The sequence below is a fragment of the Hemicordylus capensis genome, chromosome 2, assembly GCF_027244095.1.
Source record: "Hemicordylus capensis ecotype Gifberg chromosome 2, rHemCap1.1.pri, whole genome shotgun sequence".
NCBI classification, from domain to species: Eukaryota; Metazoa; Chordata; class Lepidosauria; order Squamata; family Cordylidae; genus Hemicordylus; species Hemicordylus capensis.
In genome coordinates, this window is record NC_069658.1 from 168,037,860 (window position 1) to 168,057,805 (window position 19,946).

Genomic DNA, 19,946 nt, shown 5'->3' on the forward strand with positions numbered 1-19,946 from the left:
ACCCCTGTGAGGAAGATTAACACATTGAATGGTAGCTCTAGGTAACAGTGTTTGGCTAGAAACAGTGACTCACCAAGTTGGTGTTGGGCTTGGAAGGGAGCAGCTATTCTTCAGGCATTTCTGAAAAGACATCCACCCTGCCAAGACACAATCTTTATTGTGTCTTAATGTTTATAGTCTTATTTTAATTTTTCTGTGTGAACCGCCTTGGGATTGTTCTAATGAAAGGTGGTATGCAAATCTAACAATAAATAAATAAATAAAAACCTGTTGCTACATCATGTTTAACTCTGTCAGCCCATAAAACACTACCTAAATTGAGAGAAACTTTGGAGTATATCTTTTTTTTTTAATTCCACTGAAGTTGATTATTCTAAGTTTTGAACCTTTTCCAGCCTGAAGAGTCCTCATGGTGCAATTATTTACCACATGTTCTCTTTCTTGAAAATGTTCCGAAACTTGAACAAGGGAGCCTGATTTCTCCCAGTCATTTAGGGCTTGGCAGCAGGTTGCAAGAGATTCATGACGGCTCAGATAAGCATGGGTCAACTCGGCATCAGATTCTTGATACTCCCCGGAGACAGGAGAATCACAAGGATTTCTTTAGTACTCTCTTCAATGTAAGCTGCTGCTTCTGTTCTTGATCCATATAGCACCACCCCCACCACTCCCTCACCACGGCAAGGGCAGGAGGAATGAGATCTGCTGACCAATTTCCAAGGATGGAGGCCTCGATAATGTTTGTTGGAGGCTGGAGGCAACAGGTTGTGGCCTCTTGCCAGTGGGGTCACAGAAGGTTAATGAAACAGCATCTCCTCTGTTATTCCCCACTGAGGGACTTCTACAGAACTGAGGAACTATGCCTTCTTGCACTTCCTCAGTAATCCCCTTCAACATCCCCAGGAGGAGTTGGGTTGCTTTGTGGCCTCTCACCTTCTCTCCCTGGGAACATTTGCAGTGGCTTTGCAGGCCAAAAGACCTAAGCGGTGTCTGGCCTTGCTTGCTGAAAAGACTTGCAGAGTCTCTTTCCTCTTAGGGCTAATGGTTGCTGCAGAGCCGCACGACCAGCTTGTGAAAGCATCTTCTCTCTCTGTTTGCATGGGAAAGGAGCCGGGACAGGCACAAGTCGCCCCGGAGTAAAGATGGCAGTCGATCAGAGAAGTCTGTTACCATTCAAGCGCCACCTGCAGAGCCATTATTGGGGAATGATTCTTCCAGGACAGAGGAAGCTCAGGTAAGGAGCGAGGAAGATGGGCCACTTGCAGATTTTGCCGCAGAGAGTGTTAGTGCTTTGGTATGGGACTGCTACTTTCCTTGCCCAGAGGGGCTTTTTCCATGCTAATGTTCCTTCAGGTGTGGCAGCCTGATGCTGCAACTTTGGGGTCAGGTGTAGAGATGTTGTTTACCCTTGATATTCTTCCTGACGTGCTGCTAATCTGACACGTATATGGCAAAGGTTGTTGCCATACTGCCTTGAACTCATTAGAAGCCTGCCAGCCATTCATTCTTACCTCAGTAAAGGTCACAGACAACATATTTCAGTGTGCTCAGATGTTTCACACTGCCACTCCAGTGTCCGGTTGTAACCAGAGTTATTTTTGACACAGGATGCCACACTGTAAAATGGCAAATATGTGAAAAGTATCTTTTGCTGGGCGGATGGCTTGTTGTTTCCACAGAAGCTGAGGCCCTCTAACTGCACACAAAGAATAGTGCAATTTGTTTCCTCTGTACTATTGTACACTAGAGCCCTCAGAACCGATTCCAACAAGCACACTTTTCCTTTACTTTGTTGCAGTCAGACCCTATGTTGAGGGTTACCCGGAGGGTGATCTTGTAATTTGAAACTCGCATTTGTTTGGTTCCTTTGCCACTCCTGGCAAGTTCCACCAGCAACATAGCTGAGTAGTGGAAGAACCTGAGAGCCAGTGCAATTTAGCCCCTAGAGATCTGGCTTTCATTTTAGATATAATAAAACCCTAAGGTACCTGCGTCCATGTCTCTTGCGGGTGTTCTGCGCATGCGTGGCGTGCGCGCCACTCCGCTGGTGAGGCCTCTCGGATCCCCGGCGGCCGGGCTTAAGAGCCCTCCACCGCCGCTACAGCCCCCAAGAGCAGCCGCTCGGATTGGGCCGCGTCTGTGGCGCCGCCCGGAGCAGCCACTCCGGTGGTGGGGAGGCCGCCCGCCGCCCTGGATCCCCGGCGGCAGGGCTTAAGAGCCCTCCGCCACCGCTACGGCCCCCGGGAGCGGCCGCTCGATTATGCCGCGCCCGCGGCACCGCTGAGGGAGGCCGCACCCACGGCCTCTAAGCAGAGGGCCACCCTTGATTCTCGGCGGGGGGGCTTAAGAGCCCTCCGCCGCCGCTACAGCCCCCAGCGCAGCCGCTCCTATTAGGCCTGGCCACGTGCTCCTGACCAGCCTAGGAGCTACTACGGACGTCCTCTCTCCAGCGAGTCAGAGAGAGGACTGAGCCAGCGCAGGCGTGCAGCCGGCTCCCCTGTTCACAACTCTTCTAGCGCCCGTTAATGTAACGGGCTTAACAGTCACTAGGTTTAGATACTCTTGTTATGACTCACCTGGTCTCATTCTGCGGCCTTGGGCAAATCGCTCACTCTTTGCCTCGATTTGCCAGCTTTAAAATGGGCCTAATAGTAGTGTGCCTGTTCAGGAGATGGTAGCACAATTCCTCTCATCGAAAAATATATTCCAAGTGGCTGGAGCGCAAAATGGAAGTAACGGCCAGCTTGTTGACTCCTGTCTGAGTAGTTCTATTGAAACTGAGGCATCTGATTCCGGTAATGTGGGATGAAGGAATCTAGAATTACGTGTGCTGTTGGAAGTGTAATGCCACTTAAACAAATATCCTTCCAACAGTCTCATTCCCAAAATGGGAGACCCAGTTCTGTTCCATGCTCTTGATGATACCCAGATTAGGTGTGTCCGAGCACAGCACTACATGCCAATATCTAGCAGTATCTTTGGTTATCTTAGGACCACTCCAGGGTGCTTTCCAGACTGCACGAGGAAGTGGTATAAAATCCCATGGCTTTTACCCTAACATTTTGAGGGCCACCATGGGATTTAAGAGCGAGAGAAGGGGGCGACTACCCACCCCCCACCCCCATAGTGAATTTGCACACCTCTGGGGGCTTGCTGACTACCATGCCTCCCCACTGTGACTAGTGCTAAGATGTAAGCTGTGACTCACCTCCACGCACAGGAGCTTTTTATACTTTGTTTTTGTCAAATAGTAGCCTCTGTGTTTTATGGCAAACTGTTCTTGAACCTGGGGGGAGTTTCAAAAGTGGTTTGTGATATGTTTGAGGGGAGAGAGTGAGAGAGAGGTGGTGGAGGGGAGGAAACAAATCATGGAGGCAGATTGCAAAGCTGGGGAGTTGCAGTGGGGTGCAGGGGGAGAAGAGAACAGTGAATTTGCACATGAGTACCACCAGAGGCAGAGATGGAGGGGGGGAACGGAACCAGTTCTTACTGAATCTGAATAGCCTTTGGCTACCTGAAATTTCACTTTGGCTGTTGTATGCAGTACAAATATAGTAACCAACTTCAGGATGAGAAACTTCTGCTTCTCATTTCCCCATCCAAGATGGGGAATTCACTCTAACCCATATTCTTTACTGGCCCCGTAGAGCCATGCAAAGCATAACTTCAGCACCAGAACTGCTATTTTTACAGTGCTGTTTGCCAGTTGTGTGCGAGTGCTACATTTTCATTGGTCATATTAATATAGCATTAATATAGCATTAATGTGACCAATGAAAATGATATCACATTAATATAATATCACTATATTAATGATGACTAATATAGCATTCTTGATGTGTAGCATTCTTTTCAATCTCGATCTTGTTTCTGGCAACATGACATGTGAAGTGATTTATTTCTCACGATTGGGAAATGGAAGCTGAATGATCCTTGATCACCCAGTAAATTCATGGATGAGTTGGGCATGAATGTGAGAGAAGTTTTCCAATCTTCAGTTCCATTATTCATCTCTTTCCATTCTGTTCACTCAAATACACTAGCTTGCAAAAAACCTGAAGTATAAATATACATGGATATTTCATTATTGCCACAAATTCTCCAGTTGAATTAAATCAAGCATTTTGTTTTGTTGATTTTACGTCCTTGGATGTGTGTACTGTCACTTTTAATCTTACACAATATATATAATTATAGGTTTGCCTTGCTCTTTTTGGCCAGTTTCTTCTCCCTATTCATTGCCTATACTGTAGCTTTTTCACTATACTGTCGCTTTTTCACTAGTTATGCTCCTTAGTTATTAATCTAACTACAGTGCATTCAAATTTCTCTCTCAGGTAAACTGTTAGAAGCTAGATGTATGTATGTATAAAAATGGCTCCTGCCTCCTTTTATAATTATTTATTGCCATCAGACATAATAGGGTTATTCAGTTGACCTTATATACTTCTAAAAAAAAGTTGGCCAAGTTGCTCATCAAAGGCTACTGGGTAAACTTAGTGGCCATGGACCCTCTTGTAGATTGGCAACAAGCTAAAGAATAGGAAGCAGAGAACAAAATTTTAAAAAAACTTTTCACAATGATGGGTAACAAGCAGTGGGGTCCCACAAGATCTGTATAAGGACTGGTTGAATGTGTGTTCGTATTAACATGTTCAGAAATTATCTGGAGTTGGGGTGAGCAGTAAAGTTGCTGAGATTGGATGGTACCAGATTATTCTGGATGATGAAATCCAAAAGCATTGTGAAGAGATCCCAAAGGATATCTCTGTACTGCCTGGTAGATGAGATTTAATGTAAGTGCATAGTGATGCATGCTGGGGCAAATATCTCAATCTTGCATGTATTCAGATGGTGTCTAACTTGGCTACAGGCTCATAGAGAAAATGCATACACTCTGGACCATCTTAGACCCATAGGAAGCTGCCTTCTACCGAGTCAGACCCTTGGTCCATCTCACTCAGTATTGTCTACACAGATTGGCAGCGGCTTCTCCAAGGTTACAGGCAGGAGTCTTTCCCAGCCCTATCTTGGAGATGCCAGGTAAGAAACTTGGAACCTTCTGCATGCAGGTTCTACCTAGCAGGGAGCTGAACCATTACAAATTTGAGTACAGATCCAGTTCAGACACTGACTTGGTTTGGTAACCAGGTTAGAGAATTTGAATCAGTTGAGGTCCGTTTCATACAGAATAATAATAATAATAAAATTTCTATACCACCCTTCCAAAAATGGCTCAGGGCGGTTTACAAAGAGAAGTAAAAAACAAATAAGATGGCTCCCTGTCCCCAAAGGGCTCACATTCTAAAAAGAAACCTAAGACACTCACCAGCAACAGTCACTGGAAGTACTGTGCTGGGGGTGAATAGGACCAGTTACTCTCCCAAACTGTTTTGCCTTCAGTGTAACTCTGTAAAATGAATCAGTGATAACTATTTAACTTCATAAAGATAGGTTCTTAAACTGCTTACTTTTGAATTTTAAAAAGTAAATTACAAACAAGTAAATTAAATTAAGTAAAAAAGTAAATTACAAACAAAATACATGCAGTAGGAAAAAGCAGGAAATCAATCTTACAGCTGAAAGCTGAGTGCCTGGTTTTGAACTGGCTACCAGCTGACATGATGCACAATACTGTATTGGCATTTCCAATGCCCTTGGGCTGCTGCACAGGTGCAAGGTGGTGCTGCAGAGGTGAGCACTTGTGTAACATCTCGAAACGGTGTGCAGTTCCATTGTTTCCAATTCCAATTGGAGTAGTGCTGTGGAAGTGCCCGAGTGCTGCTTCATGTCGTTGTTCAACTGCCTAACACTGCCAGGGCCACTGGGGCTGTCTTTCATGTGCACAGCAGCTTGGCCAGGTTGGGAATGCTGGCATTGTGCTGTACGTCATGTTGGCCACCATATTTTGTGTTGGAAGGTTTGGTTCACTGAAAAAGCTTCTCTGAACTGTGTTTTAGGTTCAGGTTTCTGTTTGACTCCCTTCTGCCTAGTGCACACCCTCCCTGGAAAGCAAATGTGCATGGTAACTATCTGTGTTTTAAATATTTTCAATAAACCAATTTGTTTTTTTAAGCCCTATAGTACTTGTATTTTTCGGGACCGCTGAGTAATAATCCCAGAGGGGTTCTCTTCTAATGTAAAACTTGTTCTTCACAAAATAATGCTGAGAGTAAGGGAGGGAAGCCTAGCAGCTTCCTGAGCTCCACACTACAGTGTCTGGTTGAGGAATCTGCGGGAAAGCAGGTCTCCTTTTCTCCAGGCCACCCAACTTGCTATGGGGATATCCATGCCAACATCAGAGTTTGCTGTGGTCCCTGCCTGTCATAGGAACTCTCCTTCCCACATGTCTGGACTGGAAGCAGTAAATTAGCATTCCTAAACTGCAAAGGGAGGGCTCTCCAAAGGTGTGCTAACTAGTATACAGCTGGTATGACTGAATGTTCTTCTTTTCCCTCCAGGACGACAACTGGGGTGAGACCACAACAGCTATTACAGGTACCTCAGAACACAGTGCATCCCTGGAGGACATTCCCAGGAGCAGCAAGGACCTGGAGGACAGTGTTGGCTTGGACTGCAAACGCTACTTTGTCCTAACAGCGGCTGCTATCCTCGGACTTCTCGTCTTCCTTACCCCCATTGCCTTTATTCTGCTCCCGCAGATCCTGTGGAGAAGTGAGTTGGAGCCGTGTGGCACAGCTTGCGAAGGGCTCTTTATCTCTGTGGCTTTCAAACTTCTGATCCTCCTGATTGGCACCTGGGCACTCTTCTTCCGCCAGCCCAAGGCTGACCTCCCGAGGGTGTTTGTGTTCCGCACCCTCATTTTGGTCCTTGTATTTCTGCTGGTGTTTTCTTACTGGCTTTTTTACGGTGTTCGCATTTTGGACTCCAAGGACCTCAGTTACCAGGGAATTGTACAGTTTGCCGTGTCCCTGGTGGACACCCTGCTTTTTGTTCACTATCTTGCAATTGTGGTGCTAGAGCTGAGGCAGCTGCAGCCGATGTTCACAGTCAAGGTGGTCCGGTCCACAGATGGAGAATCGCGCTATTATAGCTTGGGACACTTAAGGTAGGTCAAAAACCTGAAGTGCCTGAGGGCATTTGGGGAAGTAAAACAGCAGTTCCCTCCTGATCTACTTTTTGCTCTTCAAAGTAATACAACAATTAAATCACAGCCAAAGAAAACACTGAGCCATCAGTACCAACAACACAATCAAAAAATGCCCATCCCCCTTTGTAACCCACTGTACAGACATTGGAAGCCACTTCCATTTACTTGGTTTACAAGTTTCCCAGGATTTCTTTCCTTAATCATTGTGTTTGACGAGAGGATATTCTACTTCACAAGCAGAAGCCAATGCACACAACATTGGTTGGGTGGTGGTGGGGATAAAGAATGACAGCCTAGTTTCATAACCAGCTGTTCATGACGTCAAGATATGAAGAGGGGCGGGGGGCGGGTGCTAACTGACTGTCCAACTGAACTTGTATATTGCCAATCCTTGCTACCGAGAACTACCCAGGGAATTCGATTTTGGAAACAAGGGAGGCCTAGATAGGGTTCTCTTTGTATTTGCTTTTTAGTGAAAACCTCTCTGGTTTCTCTAGTTCAGTGAGGACTCTTACTGAAATTCTTTTGAAAAATCACTCCAGAAACCAGGGCTTCTTCAGGAATGTAGTAAATCCACCTGCTTAATGAGATTTCAGACTTCAGGAATAGAGCTTTGGGTTGTAGCCTATTTATTTATTTATTTATTTTTACTACTTTGGGTGTAAACTTTCTTGGGCTCCATGTGTCCACCCCACTTCTTTCATGGTCTTCTAGTAGAAGTTCTTATGTTCATGAGGAATTTAGAGATGAGCCCAGAACTGCAGATTCTAGTATTGTTTTTGGAGCATAGTAATATAGAAAGCTGCCTTATACAGAGTTAGACCATTGGTCCATCAAGCTCAATATTGTCTTCACAGACTGGCAGCAGCTTCTCCAAGGTTGCAGGCAGGAATCTCTCTCAACCCTATCTTGGAGATGCTGCTGGGGGGGAACTTGGAACCTTCTGCTCTTCCCACAATGGCTCCATCCCTTAAAGGGAATATCTTACAGCACTCACACATCAAGTCTCCCATTCATATGCAGACCAGGTCAGACCTTGCTTAGCAAAGGGGACAAGTCATGCTTGCTTCCACAAGACCAGCCGTCCTCCCTCTGAAGCAGCAGCTTCATGCACATTATTTATTCTGTTATGGGTAAATGTCAGAATAACATAAGCCAAAGAGACCTGTCCTTGTCCCAAAGAGCTTCCTGACTAAATTTTGACCCGGAGGGTGGGAGACAGGGAAGGTAAGCACAACAGGGAGCAGGCAGTGCTTTCCATGCTTCCACAGCATCAAGCCCTCTCAGTGATGGAGGAAATCAAGAGGCAGGCAGAAGCAGTCCCTTCTCAGTTCCCTCTTAGTCCTCACATTCCTGGTTCTGTCTCGGCTGCTCTTCACTTTGCGGAGCATGTTATACCAGCGGTGGCTTACACTAAGCTTACATCTGCACAGAGTGTGAAGTGCTATCAGTGGTACCCTACCACTAGTTGTGAAAAGCACTTCTTTACATATACATAATTTGGCAGATCAGAGAAAAGGCTAGCCTTGTTCTTCATGATAGGCTAGTTTTCTGTTTCCAGGGAGTATTTTATACAGGGAAGCAGTGAAACACCCTCCCGTCCCCCACCAGAAAAACAACAGATGCATCGATACAGAACAGCAACAGAGGCATTGCATGGGGCTTGCCTTGTCTCGTTCCTGGTCTACACGTGACACAGACTGAAGCAGCCCATTTCTGGACGGAACCTCTTCAGATTGCAGCGGCTAATAATTCTTGAATGCTTCCCCATAGAAAAAGGTGGCATGTACGTAGTGAATTAGTACGTCACTACGTACTAAGTATTAGAGGTATAGTAGCCCTTTCCATGATGTGCAGATTTCTTACATACTGGGAGCTTTTTACACAGGAGAGTATTCAAACAAAGGATGCATGAAGTCAGTCTTGAGTGGCATGGTCCAACATCCTGCTACTTTGCTCTGGGCCAGGTACCTTCTGCCAGCCATGCCCACAGTATGGTGAGTGAGTGTGCAGATCCTTCTGGCTTATTCTCTCCTGGCATGCCAGGATCGTTTTCTTTGCCCACCCGCCGCCATCTTTCCCACCTTGCCTGCAAGCCTGTTCACTGGCGCTTGTGCTTTCCTCTCCCAGTGCCAGCAGCTTGCTCGTGAACTCTCACGACAGCTGCCACGCATGGGGTTAGTGACAGGCACGCCTTAGAGAAATTATATATACTAGTTCACCCCGCACAGAGCACCTGTGCGCTCTTTGGGGCCGGCGGTTACCTCTCCCCTGCCCCTTCTGCCCCAGTCTTTGCTTCTGGGCCCAGCCACCTCTCCTCCCCACTGCCACTTCTGCCCCCCCGCCACTTTCTTTCTCCCCTCCTGGGCCTTGCCTCCGTGGCCACGCTGGGCCCGCCACCTCTGGCCTTCATGGCTGGGCTGCCGCCGTGGCAACCAATCCTCCTGGGTGCGCCTCAGCCAATCAGGTGCATCCGCCACCCAGCCAATCAGCTGGGCTCTGGGAAGCACATTCCAAGGCACACCCAAAATTAATATAATAAATAGATGTTTGACTGTGGTCAAGACTAATCAACTGACAATATATGACTGGTCAGTTGACCGGGGTGTCAGTCTTATTCCCTAGTCACTGTGCATTGCAGTGTGGCAAAATGCAAGATTACCAAAGTAGTATTCACTCTTTCTGCTCTATAGCCTGCCTTATCATGAAGGCTCAGGGTGAGTAATGGTAACACAGACCTAGGGTTACAGATGGATTCATGGCTCAAAGACTCACAATCTAAAGTATGCATTGTGATGGAGGAGGAATAGTGGGAAATTTACCCACACATATTTGTGTTTTCAGAGAGGATGTTACTCCTGTCCTAGACTGTATTGTTTTTGTTTATATTATCATTTTAAATTGCGTATTATTCATTAGCAGCTGCTTCAAGTTTGAGGCAAGATTTTTAAAATCTTTTAAATAAATGAAGAGCCAAAGTAGTCACGGAAGTTAAAGAGAGTCTAGCCAAAAGTTGAAGGCTGCGGTTCTAAGGACAGAGACCTGCTGGAAAGATTGTATAGCAAGTTTACAGTACTAGTGATGGAAGCACGTTGTTTGGTAATAACTGACGTTGTTTGGTAATAATTTACGTCTTAATTCCACAGGCTAATTATTAAGTGCCACAAGATGTGATGATAGCCACTAGTTTAAATGGCTTTTAAAAGGAAATTAGACAAATTCACAACTGATCTTTCTATCAACTGCTGACAGCTACCATTTTATTGATAGCCAACACCTTCATGGCAGATCTGTCTGTCAACTGGCAGTGATAATAGCTAAATTGAACCTTCATTAGTACTGTGGCATAGCAAAAAGGGGGTTTGCATTTTGTGATTAAAAGCACCACCCTTGTTATAAATATAAATAAATAAGTGGATGGATGGACAGATAAATAGATAGTACCTTAAAGTAAAGTTGTGCAGTCGAGTCGGTGTCGACTCCTGGCGACCACAGAGCCCTTTGGTAGAATACAAGAGGGGTTTACCATTGCCATCTCCCACACAGTGTGAGATAATGCCTTTCAGCATCTTCCTATATTGCTGTTGCCCAATATAGGTGTTTCCCATAGTCTGGGAAACATACCAGCGGGAATTTGAACCGGCAACCTCTTGCTCCCTAGGCAAGTTACTTCCCCGCTGTGCCATTAGGTGGTCTACAGAACTTAAATTAAGATCGGTGTTACTAATATTTCTGGAAGTAAGTCTTTTGAGTTCAGTAGGGATAAGTACATTTAATTTGGGAGCCTTATTGAACTTGGTGAGATTTCTGGAAATATTAGTAATTCCTCCCTGTCTTAATTTGAGCTTCATAGGGTACCCTTTGCATGTACCTAGTTGTGTGGCTTTTATCACAAAATGACCAATTCTAATCCTTATTGTGGCTTGGTTGTGGCACTACATGTCTGGAAGTATTCCAGCAGAGCTGGTCTTGTGGTAGCAAGCATGACTTGTCCCCTTAGCTATGCAGGGTCTGCCCTGGTTGCATTTGAAAGGGAGACTTGATGTGTGAGCACTGCAAGATATTCCCCTCAGGGGATGGAGCCGCTCTGGGAAGAGCAGAAGGTTCCAAGTTCCCTCCCTGGCATCTTCAAGATAAGGCTGTGAGAGATTCATGCCTGCAACCTTGGAGAAGCTGCTGCCAGTCTGTAAAGACAATACTGAGCTAGATAGACCAATGGTCTGACTCAGTATATAGCAGCTTTCTATGTTCCTATAACCACTATACCACATTTGAATGGGAGAGACTTCATGTGTGAGCAATGTAAGATATTTCCCCTTTGTGGATGATGTTGCTCTGGGAAGAGCAGAAAGTTCCAAGTTCCTTCCCTGGCATCTCCAGTTAGGGCTGGGAGAGATTCCTGCCTTAGAGAAGCCACTGCCAAGTCCATTGTAGAGTCCTGGGCTACCCACTGACCCCAACTGGTAGACCAGCTCTCCCCAGAAAACCAATCCTCCAAAATGGCACTTGAAACATACTGAGTTTGTTTCATCAAACCAGCTGGCTTGGCTTCTATTTAGACAAAATGTTTAGAGCATTTTGCATTTTGTTTAGAGTTTGAAGTGAAATTCTAATTCCATTCTGTGCACACGCCTAGTTGTGAGAAGACAGACAAGGGGAGAGAGGCAAGTTGAGGAGGAGGGTCCTTTCAAACTGCCTTTCAAACTTAAAATAAAACCCAGCCAAACCCCTCCCTTCCTCTCTCTCAAGTACACACGCCTCTGCTTCTCTCTTGCTGGTTTGTTTCTGGCAAATGGGAGAGAAGGAACGTTGCTAGGACACAGCCCTGTGTACTCTTCACTGCTTCTGTGCTTAGTAGTAGCAGGAGGCAACTGCTGAGCATTTCAATGTATTTTAAATGCTGCTTTGAGTCTTTGACTGTTCTTATTTATTCTTATACAATGATTTTGATAGTTTATTGTATTTGCTGTAAGTTGCCCTCGGAGCTCTGCTGAGCCATGTTGGCAGAAAAGAAATGCAAACATTGCCAAGTGATAATCTTACATGCTGACAGTTCAGAGGAGTGTACACATCTTGGCTTGGTTTACCAACCAGTCATTATTTCCAATTGCCACCTGCCCTTCCTTGGGTGGTTTCTCTACCTTGGGCTGGGCTTTTGCAGCACCTTGCTGCTGCCACCACTGCCACTACCAACTCTTGCAAAAGCCCATTAGAAAGAGATCTTTGTGTTGGACACATGGGGTAATGGTGAAGATGTTCCCCAGAGAGGAAAAGAGTATTCCCTACAGACGAATGGATTTATGGAAGCCAGAATAACTTCCTTTCCTCTTTTCATGTTAGAAACAATGGAGCAGAAAGTGGAAGTGGGGAGAAAGAATACCTTGGCAGAATAGGTTCATCTAATCAGTTAAAATAAGGATGGATATTTTTCCTTGTTATGAGTGTTAAAGGCAACAATCTATGCCAAATTTTAAAGATTTTTTTTTAAAGAAAGTTATGAGTTAGGGTTTCTTTAAAACCCTATTCTGCTGTATGTTTGAATTTCTTATGATTCTTCATTGTGATAGTTCATCTTCAGAGGAACTGAACTCCTGAAATGCATTTTCCTTTTGATTTAGCAGCTTGACCCTTACAAATAATAACATGGTTAACCTGAAAAGGTATCACAATGCATGTGTGCGCACACACACACACACACACACACACACACACACAGCCTTGATACTGCTGCCCAGAACAAAACTCATTCCGCACACAGATGAAAAAAATTAGAGAGAAGAGGGCTCAAAAATAGTTAAAAACAAAGCAAAATGCCATTACAGCCTGTAGAGTGGGGGAGTAGGTCTGCTTTAGATGGACATCTACAGGTGTCTGCTCAGTGTCATCCAGCAGAACGTTTCTGGGTGGTAAGGAGTCTTCTGTATATGGAGCCCCAAAGCCATCTTTTAAAGCCCTCAGTAGCCCAATTTGATTTTGTGGATCAAATTGCTTGCCTCCATTTCAGCAGATTCTAGGTTGGATGCAGGATGCTCCATAAACACTGGATCGGTTTCAGCTGTTACAAAGATGCTGTCAGAGTGCTTGAAGGGGTCCAACCTAATATTTTCAAAATATTTGGCTCTTGTCCATCTTGAGTGTTAGTGTTAGCTGGAGGAACGAGCAGCTGGATCCAGAAGGTAGTTAATGACTGCTTGAGAAAGAAGATGGTCCCAGTGGCCTTGAAGGAAACTGTTCCTTTTAAAAACCCTCCCTAAACCCAAATGATTTTACCAACAATTGACCAGGTGTAAAATCCCCCCTTTTCATTTTTGAGAGGGTGGTACACCCTACCTCAGGCACTCCTGGATGACAGGGATTATCTGTAGGCCCATTTCACTGTGGCTTTTGCCCTTGTTTTGGAACTGAAACTGCTTTGGTCATCCTGGGACATGATCTTCGTCAAGAGAAAAGGGAATACAATTTGGTTGATTCTCTTAGGCTTCTCAATGCCTTTTAGTGCCATTAACCATGATATCCTTCTATACAATACAGCCTTTTTGTTGGTCAGTTAGACAGAGCAGGCATAGTCTCTACCACAAAAGGACATTCTTGGGCATTTCTGCTCCAGAAATGTTAAGTTATTTGTGACAGCACCAAAACTATCTGCCAATGAGGAATAATTTAATAAGCATATTTCCATTCCTCTGTAAGTGCAGCATTTAATCTTCCCATGCTGAAAGTTTGTATTGGCTATTTAAATGCCTCCTTAATCATGGCAAGGCAGCTGTGAAGTAGAGACATGAGCAGATTTCAGCTGAAATTTATATGCACTATAGGCATCTGCACTACTGTTTCTCACACCAGCTGCCTCGCATTCTGTATAGATATCACAGACAAAGTTGTGTGTACATTTACAGATTTGGTGTTCTTCACAGATGTCAGTATCCAAAGAACTCAAATCACAACCCAACAGAACTTATACAATAAATGCAAAAGAACACATAAGGAATGAAATATACTAACCTTGCCTGTATTATAGAATAGTAATAGTAAATGATCATACAAAGTAAAAATACTAATAATACATGATACACTAAACATCCAGTCAGTATTATTGATGTTCATGTGAGACAATATAAATGTCTACATGGACACTTGATAAAGTGATTTGAAACAGCTTATCACCGGATTGCTGTCATTTTGGCATATATTATGAACTATATATACAGTCACAGTTAATATATTTCATATCTTATGCTTTTTTTTTGCATTTATTGTATCATTGGACCTGTTGGGTTGTGATTTGAATTCTTAGTTTCAGATCCTTTTACGCTAATTGTGTGGGGTCAGCATCCAAAGAGCCTCAGCTTATGCTGTGCTTCTGGCTAGATCTCCTCTCTCCTCTTGATCTGTACTCTTCTCTCTTCCATCTTGCAGACATCCATGAATCCTCTGCTCCCTCTGTCTTCTTTTCCCAGGCGTCCTTCTGTGCCTTGTACCCTGCTGCTCCTTGTGGCAGGAATGGTCTCCTTTTCTTTCTTTCTCAAGCCATTTATTTCCTGCCTTCAAGACTTGAGGCTAGCTTTAACTTACTCCCCCATAACCTTCTATTTTGGCTACCTACTTTAAATTCTAAGCCCTCTGGGCAGGGACTGTATAGCTCCTGTGTACTGGATAGTGTTTCCACGTCACCAGATAAATGTGGAGTAGGAAGAGGCATAATTTGGAAGCGCTATCTCTTAACACAGTGTCTGGTAGCTTTCCGAGCCCTGTGAGGACTGTCTTCCTTGTCCACCATTTTGAATCACAGGAGTACACCTCCCATTCACGCGCATGGCAAAAATTGAAATGTAATTGGTGATGGAGGCTTCCCCTGATGAAGGAGAAGCCATGTATAGAGGAAAGCCAGGAGGGTACCACTGGTGCTGGGAAGGGGAAGGTGTTCATGTGAAGCAATTTTAAAAATGGCTCTTAGGAACAGTTACCAGCTTTGCAGGTAAAAACTCCTAAGTCAGGGGTTAGCTGATTTCAGTCTGGCGTAGTCTATTTTTCCCCTTGCCTACCAATATATATTTACTTTACAGGCAAGGGTGCTCACTCACGATTTTTTAACAGCAAAAGCATAATTAATTTGTTTTAAGTATTCCTAAGTAGGTGCTTCTGCTTAAGAACATAAGATGTACCTTGCGGGATCATGGCCAGGTCATCTTGCCCCACATTTTTAGCAAGAATCACAGCAACCAACTAGTACTGGATGGTCCACCAGAAACTGACCAGTGAGCTTAGTCTACTGCCCATGGTAATTTCATCCTGCCCTCCCTCTGATCCTTGAGAGACCTAATATTGGGACCTGGTGCAGCGACTTGGTCTATTTATCTAACTTGCACAGCTGGAATTAGATACCTGATAGGTCCACACACTTGGTTGACACTTTGCAGCCATCTTGTAGGAAGTCTGCAAGGATTGCCAAAAATTAAATGTTGCACACACTTCTGCAATTGCAGGTTTAATCAAGTGTGAAGCGTATTTGTTGTTAAATATGAGAGAACAGCAGCACACATTAAACTCCTCCCAATAATTTAACTATTTATTAATAGCAACTCTTTTGAAAAACCTAGGGCAGGAAGCTTAGATAAATAACAGCTTATCTAAAGAGTGCCTCTAATTGTTGTCCAGTCATCACTCATATGTCCTTGATTAATTCTGATTCGGATCAGAGCATCTATACCAGTGTTCATTCTAACAGGAATTACCAGATGTTGTTGACTACAGCTCCCATAGTCCCAAGCCAAAGACCATTGCAGCTGGGGATGCTGGGTGTTGTACTGAACGACATCTGAGAATTCCTGTTAGAGGCAACAGCGATCTACACTCTTGGTCTTCAACTGGTGGGTCACAGCCCAGAAGAATTGCTTATGACTGGCTGGTGCCCTGCTTGACCAGATCTGCTCACGAGCAGGAACGCCACTTGGTACAGCAGGTCCAGTGAGTGGATCTGCTTACTTATCTTGTGAGTGGATCTGCTCGTAAGCACCCCATTTCAGGCAGCAAGGTGAAAATCTGACGGGAATGAAAAAGAGCAATTTTTGTTGGTTTTTAAACGGTACAGGTTGAGGTTTTGTGCGAGGAAAGATTAATGTCCAGTCCACTTGCAGTTGATGTGGACTTGAGGGCATTATAAGCTGAGGAGCTCTGATCCACAAAAGCAGATGCTACAACATATTTCATCTGTAAATAGATTAAATGCACAAGATACTGCTGTTCTCCTGTGCAACAGACTTACAGTACGTGGCCCCCTGCAATTAAACTGGTTTAAGAATACTCAAAGGCTGTTTAACTGCCACCCTGGGCACTAAGAATAATCTTGCAAAGCAACAAGTTCAATATTTTCTTGTGTTATCCATAACCCTGTTTACACTGATTCAAGTTAATCTTGTAAATATGGCTTGTCTGTTGTGCAGTCTTCTCCATTCTAAGATCTGCAGTTACCTCCCTGAGACGATGACATTTGGTTTGGGGAGGGGATCACAGAAACAAGAGTCCTTGGAAGGCCAGTGGTGGGGAAGCGATTGCTAGGCATTTGCCTTGATTCTCTGCAGCAGAGGTTGACTTCTCATTTTTAGATTGTTGTAAATATTTGCTGCTCCTGCTGTGGAGGGCACTCCCAACCCCTCAGTCAGTAACTAATTTCAGTGTCTTTTCTACTTTGAAATTGTTATTTTCAAAAGGGAGTAGGAGGAAAGGAACAATTTCACTTGCAGGATCCCCCCCCCCTTAAGTTGCCGCTGTGAAATAGAAGGCTTTCCAAGCACAGTGCTTAGTAGCAAAGCATGTTTGGTATGTGGCAAGACCTACGTGTGACAGTCTGACATAATCTGGGGACTCTTGTGGGTGGTTGTACCCTGCAGCGAAGGCTGGCTCTCCCTTGGCATTTTGTAATCCGGTACAGTTACCCAAGTACAGAATCCCATGTGCCGCTCATCAAGTCTAAAATTCTGCACATTTGCCTTTGAACTTTCTCAGAAGCAGCACCTGGGAAGGCATGAAGCATCTACTGCCAAGTCTTTTCAAGCAAAACACACTGGATTTGTATGTCTGCAAGCACCTTTTGAGATCTGACAAGAGGGACATGTACTTAGGTTATCGTATGAGAGTACAGCATGAGACTTACCTGTCCCAGATTGAGGCTGTGGCAGGGCAGAGGATGACAGCCTCTTCTCCCATACTGTAGTCCCAGTTCAGATTGAGGATCCCTGCTGCTGCTATTTGGTGGTGGGGAAATGGGTGCGCATGAGCCAGTCACTTGCTGCTTTCCATAACATGTGGTTTGGCCCTCTCTGTGTCATGACAACCAAGAACAGATTATGCAGATACATAAGAACAGCCCTGCTGGATCAGGCCCAAGGAGGCCTATCTAGTCCATCATCCCTCTTTCACACAGTGGCCCACCAGATGCTTCTGGGAAGCCCACAGGAAAGAGGTAAGGGCACACCCTCTCTCTTGCTGTTGCTCTCCTGCAACTGGTATTGAGAAGCAGCATGCCTCTGAGGCTGGAGGTGGAAATAATACCGCTAATACTATTTCTAGAAACTTAATTTTCTCTATTTAAAATACATTTTTCGTGCTGTTGAGGCCAACCTCAACCTCAGTTTGGCTAAAAAGTTTAAAATAAAAAACAATAATAAAAGGCTATATAAGCATGAAACGGTAGCAGCAGAGGGGCAGAAATCCAGAGTTAACGACTGTATAATTTTGTATTGCTGAGCTGAAGTTCTGCAAATCTGGAGGATTGTTTAGAATGGCTGGAAAAGGCGAAAGGGTTTGGGAAAATGGCCGAAGAGGAAGCACAAACAGTTTGCCCGAAGAAGCGGGAGTGAATGACAGACACAGAGCTGGAGGTTCTGACTATCAGTATTCTCCCCTCTTAATAATTAACATGACTTTAAAAAAAAAAAAAAACCTAACTGCAGCCAAGTGTGTGTGTGTCTGTGTACTTAAAAACAGCTGGGTTTCTTGGGATACCAAAGATGTGGTGGTTTGGTGTTTTTGAATTGTACTGCTTAAAACCAGAGGAGGAGGATGTTTTGTTTTGTTTTTTGTTTTTGCCTCCCCATGTAAATTTATTTATTTATTTATTTTACATTTTATATCCCGCTTTTCCTCCAAGGAGCCCAAAGTGGTAGGCTACATACTTAAGTTTCTCCTCACAACAACCCTGTGAAGTATGGCTGAATGGAGATTTGAACTCGGGTCTCCCCCGTCCTAGTCCAGCACTCTAACCACTACATCACGCTGGCTCATACACACTCTTGAAGCCATTAAAGGTGATTGGTGGGGGAGGGGGACCCTAGCATATTAGCAAGCAAGATTCTACATTAGATTTCTCATTGCTATGCTAACTTTCTAGCTGCAAGGATTTGTTCTTTTTAACGTAGGTGAGCAGTCAAAAATGTTACCTCCACCTGCGGTCTGAAGTGTATTCAATCACCCCTTAGTAGGACCCTGATACCCCATTTCCACCTTATTTTGTTCCATACGTAGGTCCAGCGTTCAAATATAGGTTTTAAGATCTGAAATTATTTTGGATTGCCAGATCCCTTCCAGGAGACGGCACTTTTTAAAATTGCACAGAGGGGGTCTGCGTCCCATCCCTCTTCTGCTCTGGTTTCTTTGGTCACCTTCCTTCCGCTGCCTGCTTTGGCCAGGGGGACAGGGCATAAAGAAGCCAGTGGAGGAAGAGGCATGACACTTACAGCTTTGCTTCACATCTTGGAGCATTTTAAAGGCTCTGTACACTCTCCTTAAGGTTGCAGAAAGTTTAACAAATCCTGTGGATTTGGAGAATGAACCTTCTCCAGGTGAAGACCTGGCAACCTACTGCTGATAAAATTAATAATAATAATAATAATAATAATAATAATTCTCTTGCATATTATTTAATAGCCGCTCCATACCAGTAAATATGCTCATACAGTAAAGCAATAAAGTAAATTGTAGAACCTTAACTTAATTGGTAGCCAATCTGGATATAAAATGACTGCGATGAGTAATCTCAGCTGGTTCCCTGCTGCTGCTGCTGCTGCTGCTGTTAAATGATGAGTCTCTGGTGGTAGAAAAGCCATTAGACCCCCCTCCTTTACAGGCAAAGGGGAAGGCAGCCCAGGTACAGTTTTGGCCTGTCACCTCCAAGACTCTCAGGCTCCCACAGACAGACTTTGCAAAGCTTTTTTGTGTATTGCAACTCCTCTGCTTTCTGGTGCTTCTGTGATGAGGTGCCGGTTCTTTATTCTTGTGCTTCCCAGGAGTTCAAGCTAAATCAGTGCAGGGTTTCAGTCAAATATAATTTCATTCCTTTGCTATAAAAACGGTTTATGTGGAGAATTAAGATTGCCAGTGGTGCTTGCAGAGGCATATTTAACGAGCCCACTTAGTGCAGAAATGCTTTAAAGCTGGAAAGAAGAGAGCTCTTATTGCTGGGTGAGTTTATCCAGCTGTGTACACGATCTAAAAATAGCAGAATGTGCCTTTTTATCCTCCTCAAAAAGGTTAGTAGTTTCATGGCTTTTTCAGTTTAGACCTGTACTGTCCCTCTTCTTAGTAGAGATCTCTTCAGGGCATCCATAGAATGTAATTCATTTGCTTTTGTAAGTTGAGATTTAGCCTTTTTCGTGTACAGATACTTGCCTGTTCAATTTTTTTCAAATATTGAGCATAATACTTGCAATGAAAGCAGGTGTGGCAGAGTAGCCTAAAGAGACTGAGGAAATCCACAGATCAGAAGGCCCCTGTTTTGAACGCTGACTCTTTCACGGCTTCGGTTTGTGACCTTAGAGAAGCCACTTGCTCTCAGCCTGCC

General features: G+C 44.4%; 1 protein-coding gene across 3 annotated transcripts in view; it reads left to right on the forward strand.

Moving 5' to 3' along the window:
- Positions 1-19,946, forward strand: part of VANGL1 (VANGL planar cell polarity protein 1) — a 61,965-nt gene that overhangs the window by 9,459 nt on the left and 32,560 nt on the right. For 2 of the 3 annotated variants that reach the window (XM_053289984.1, XM_053289983.1), the window contains exons 3-5: positions 488-620; positions 1,108-1,234; positions 6,462-7,069. In XM_053289984.1, the coding sequence (XP_053145959.1) occupies positions 523-620; positions 1,108-1,234; positions 6,462-7,069 (833 nt within the window). In that variant the 5' untranslated portion in view covers positions 488-522. The remainder of the gene's footprint in view (positions 1-487; positions 621-1,107; positions 1,235-6,461; positions 7,070-19,946) is intronic. The other variant, XM_053289985.1, reaches the window with a different exon arrangement.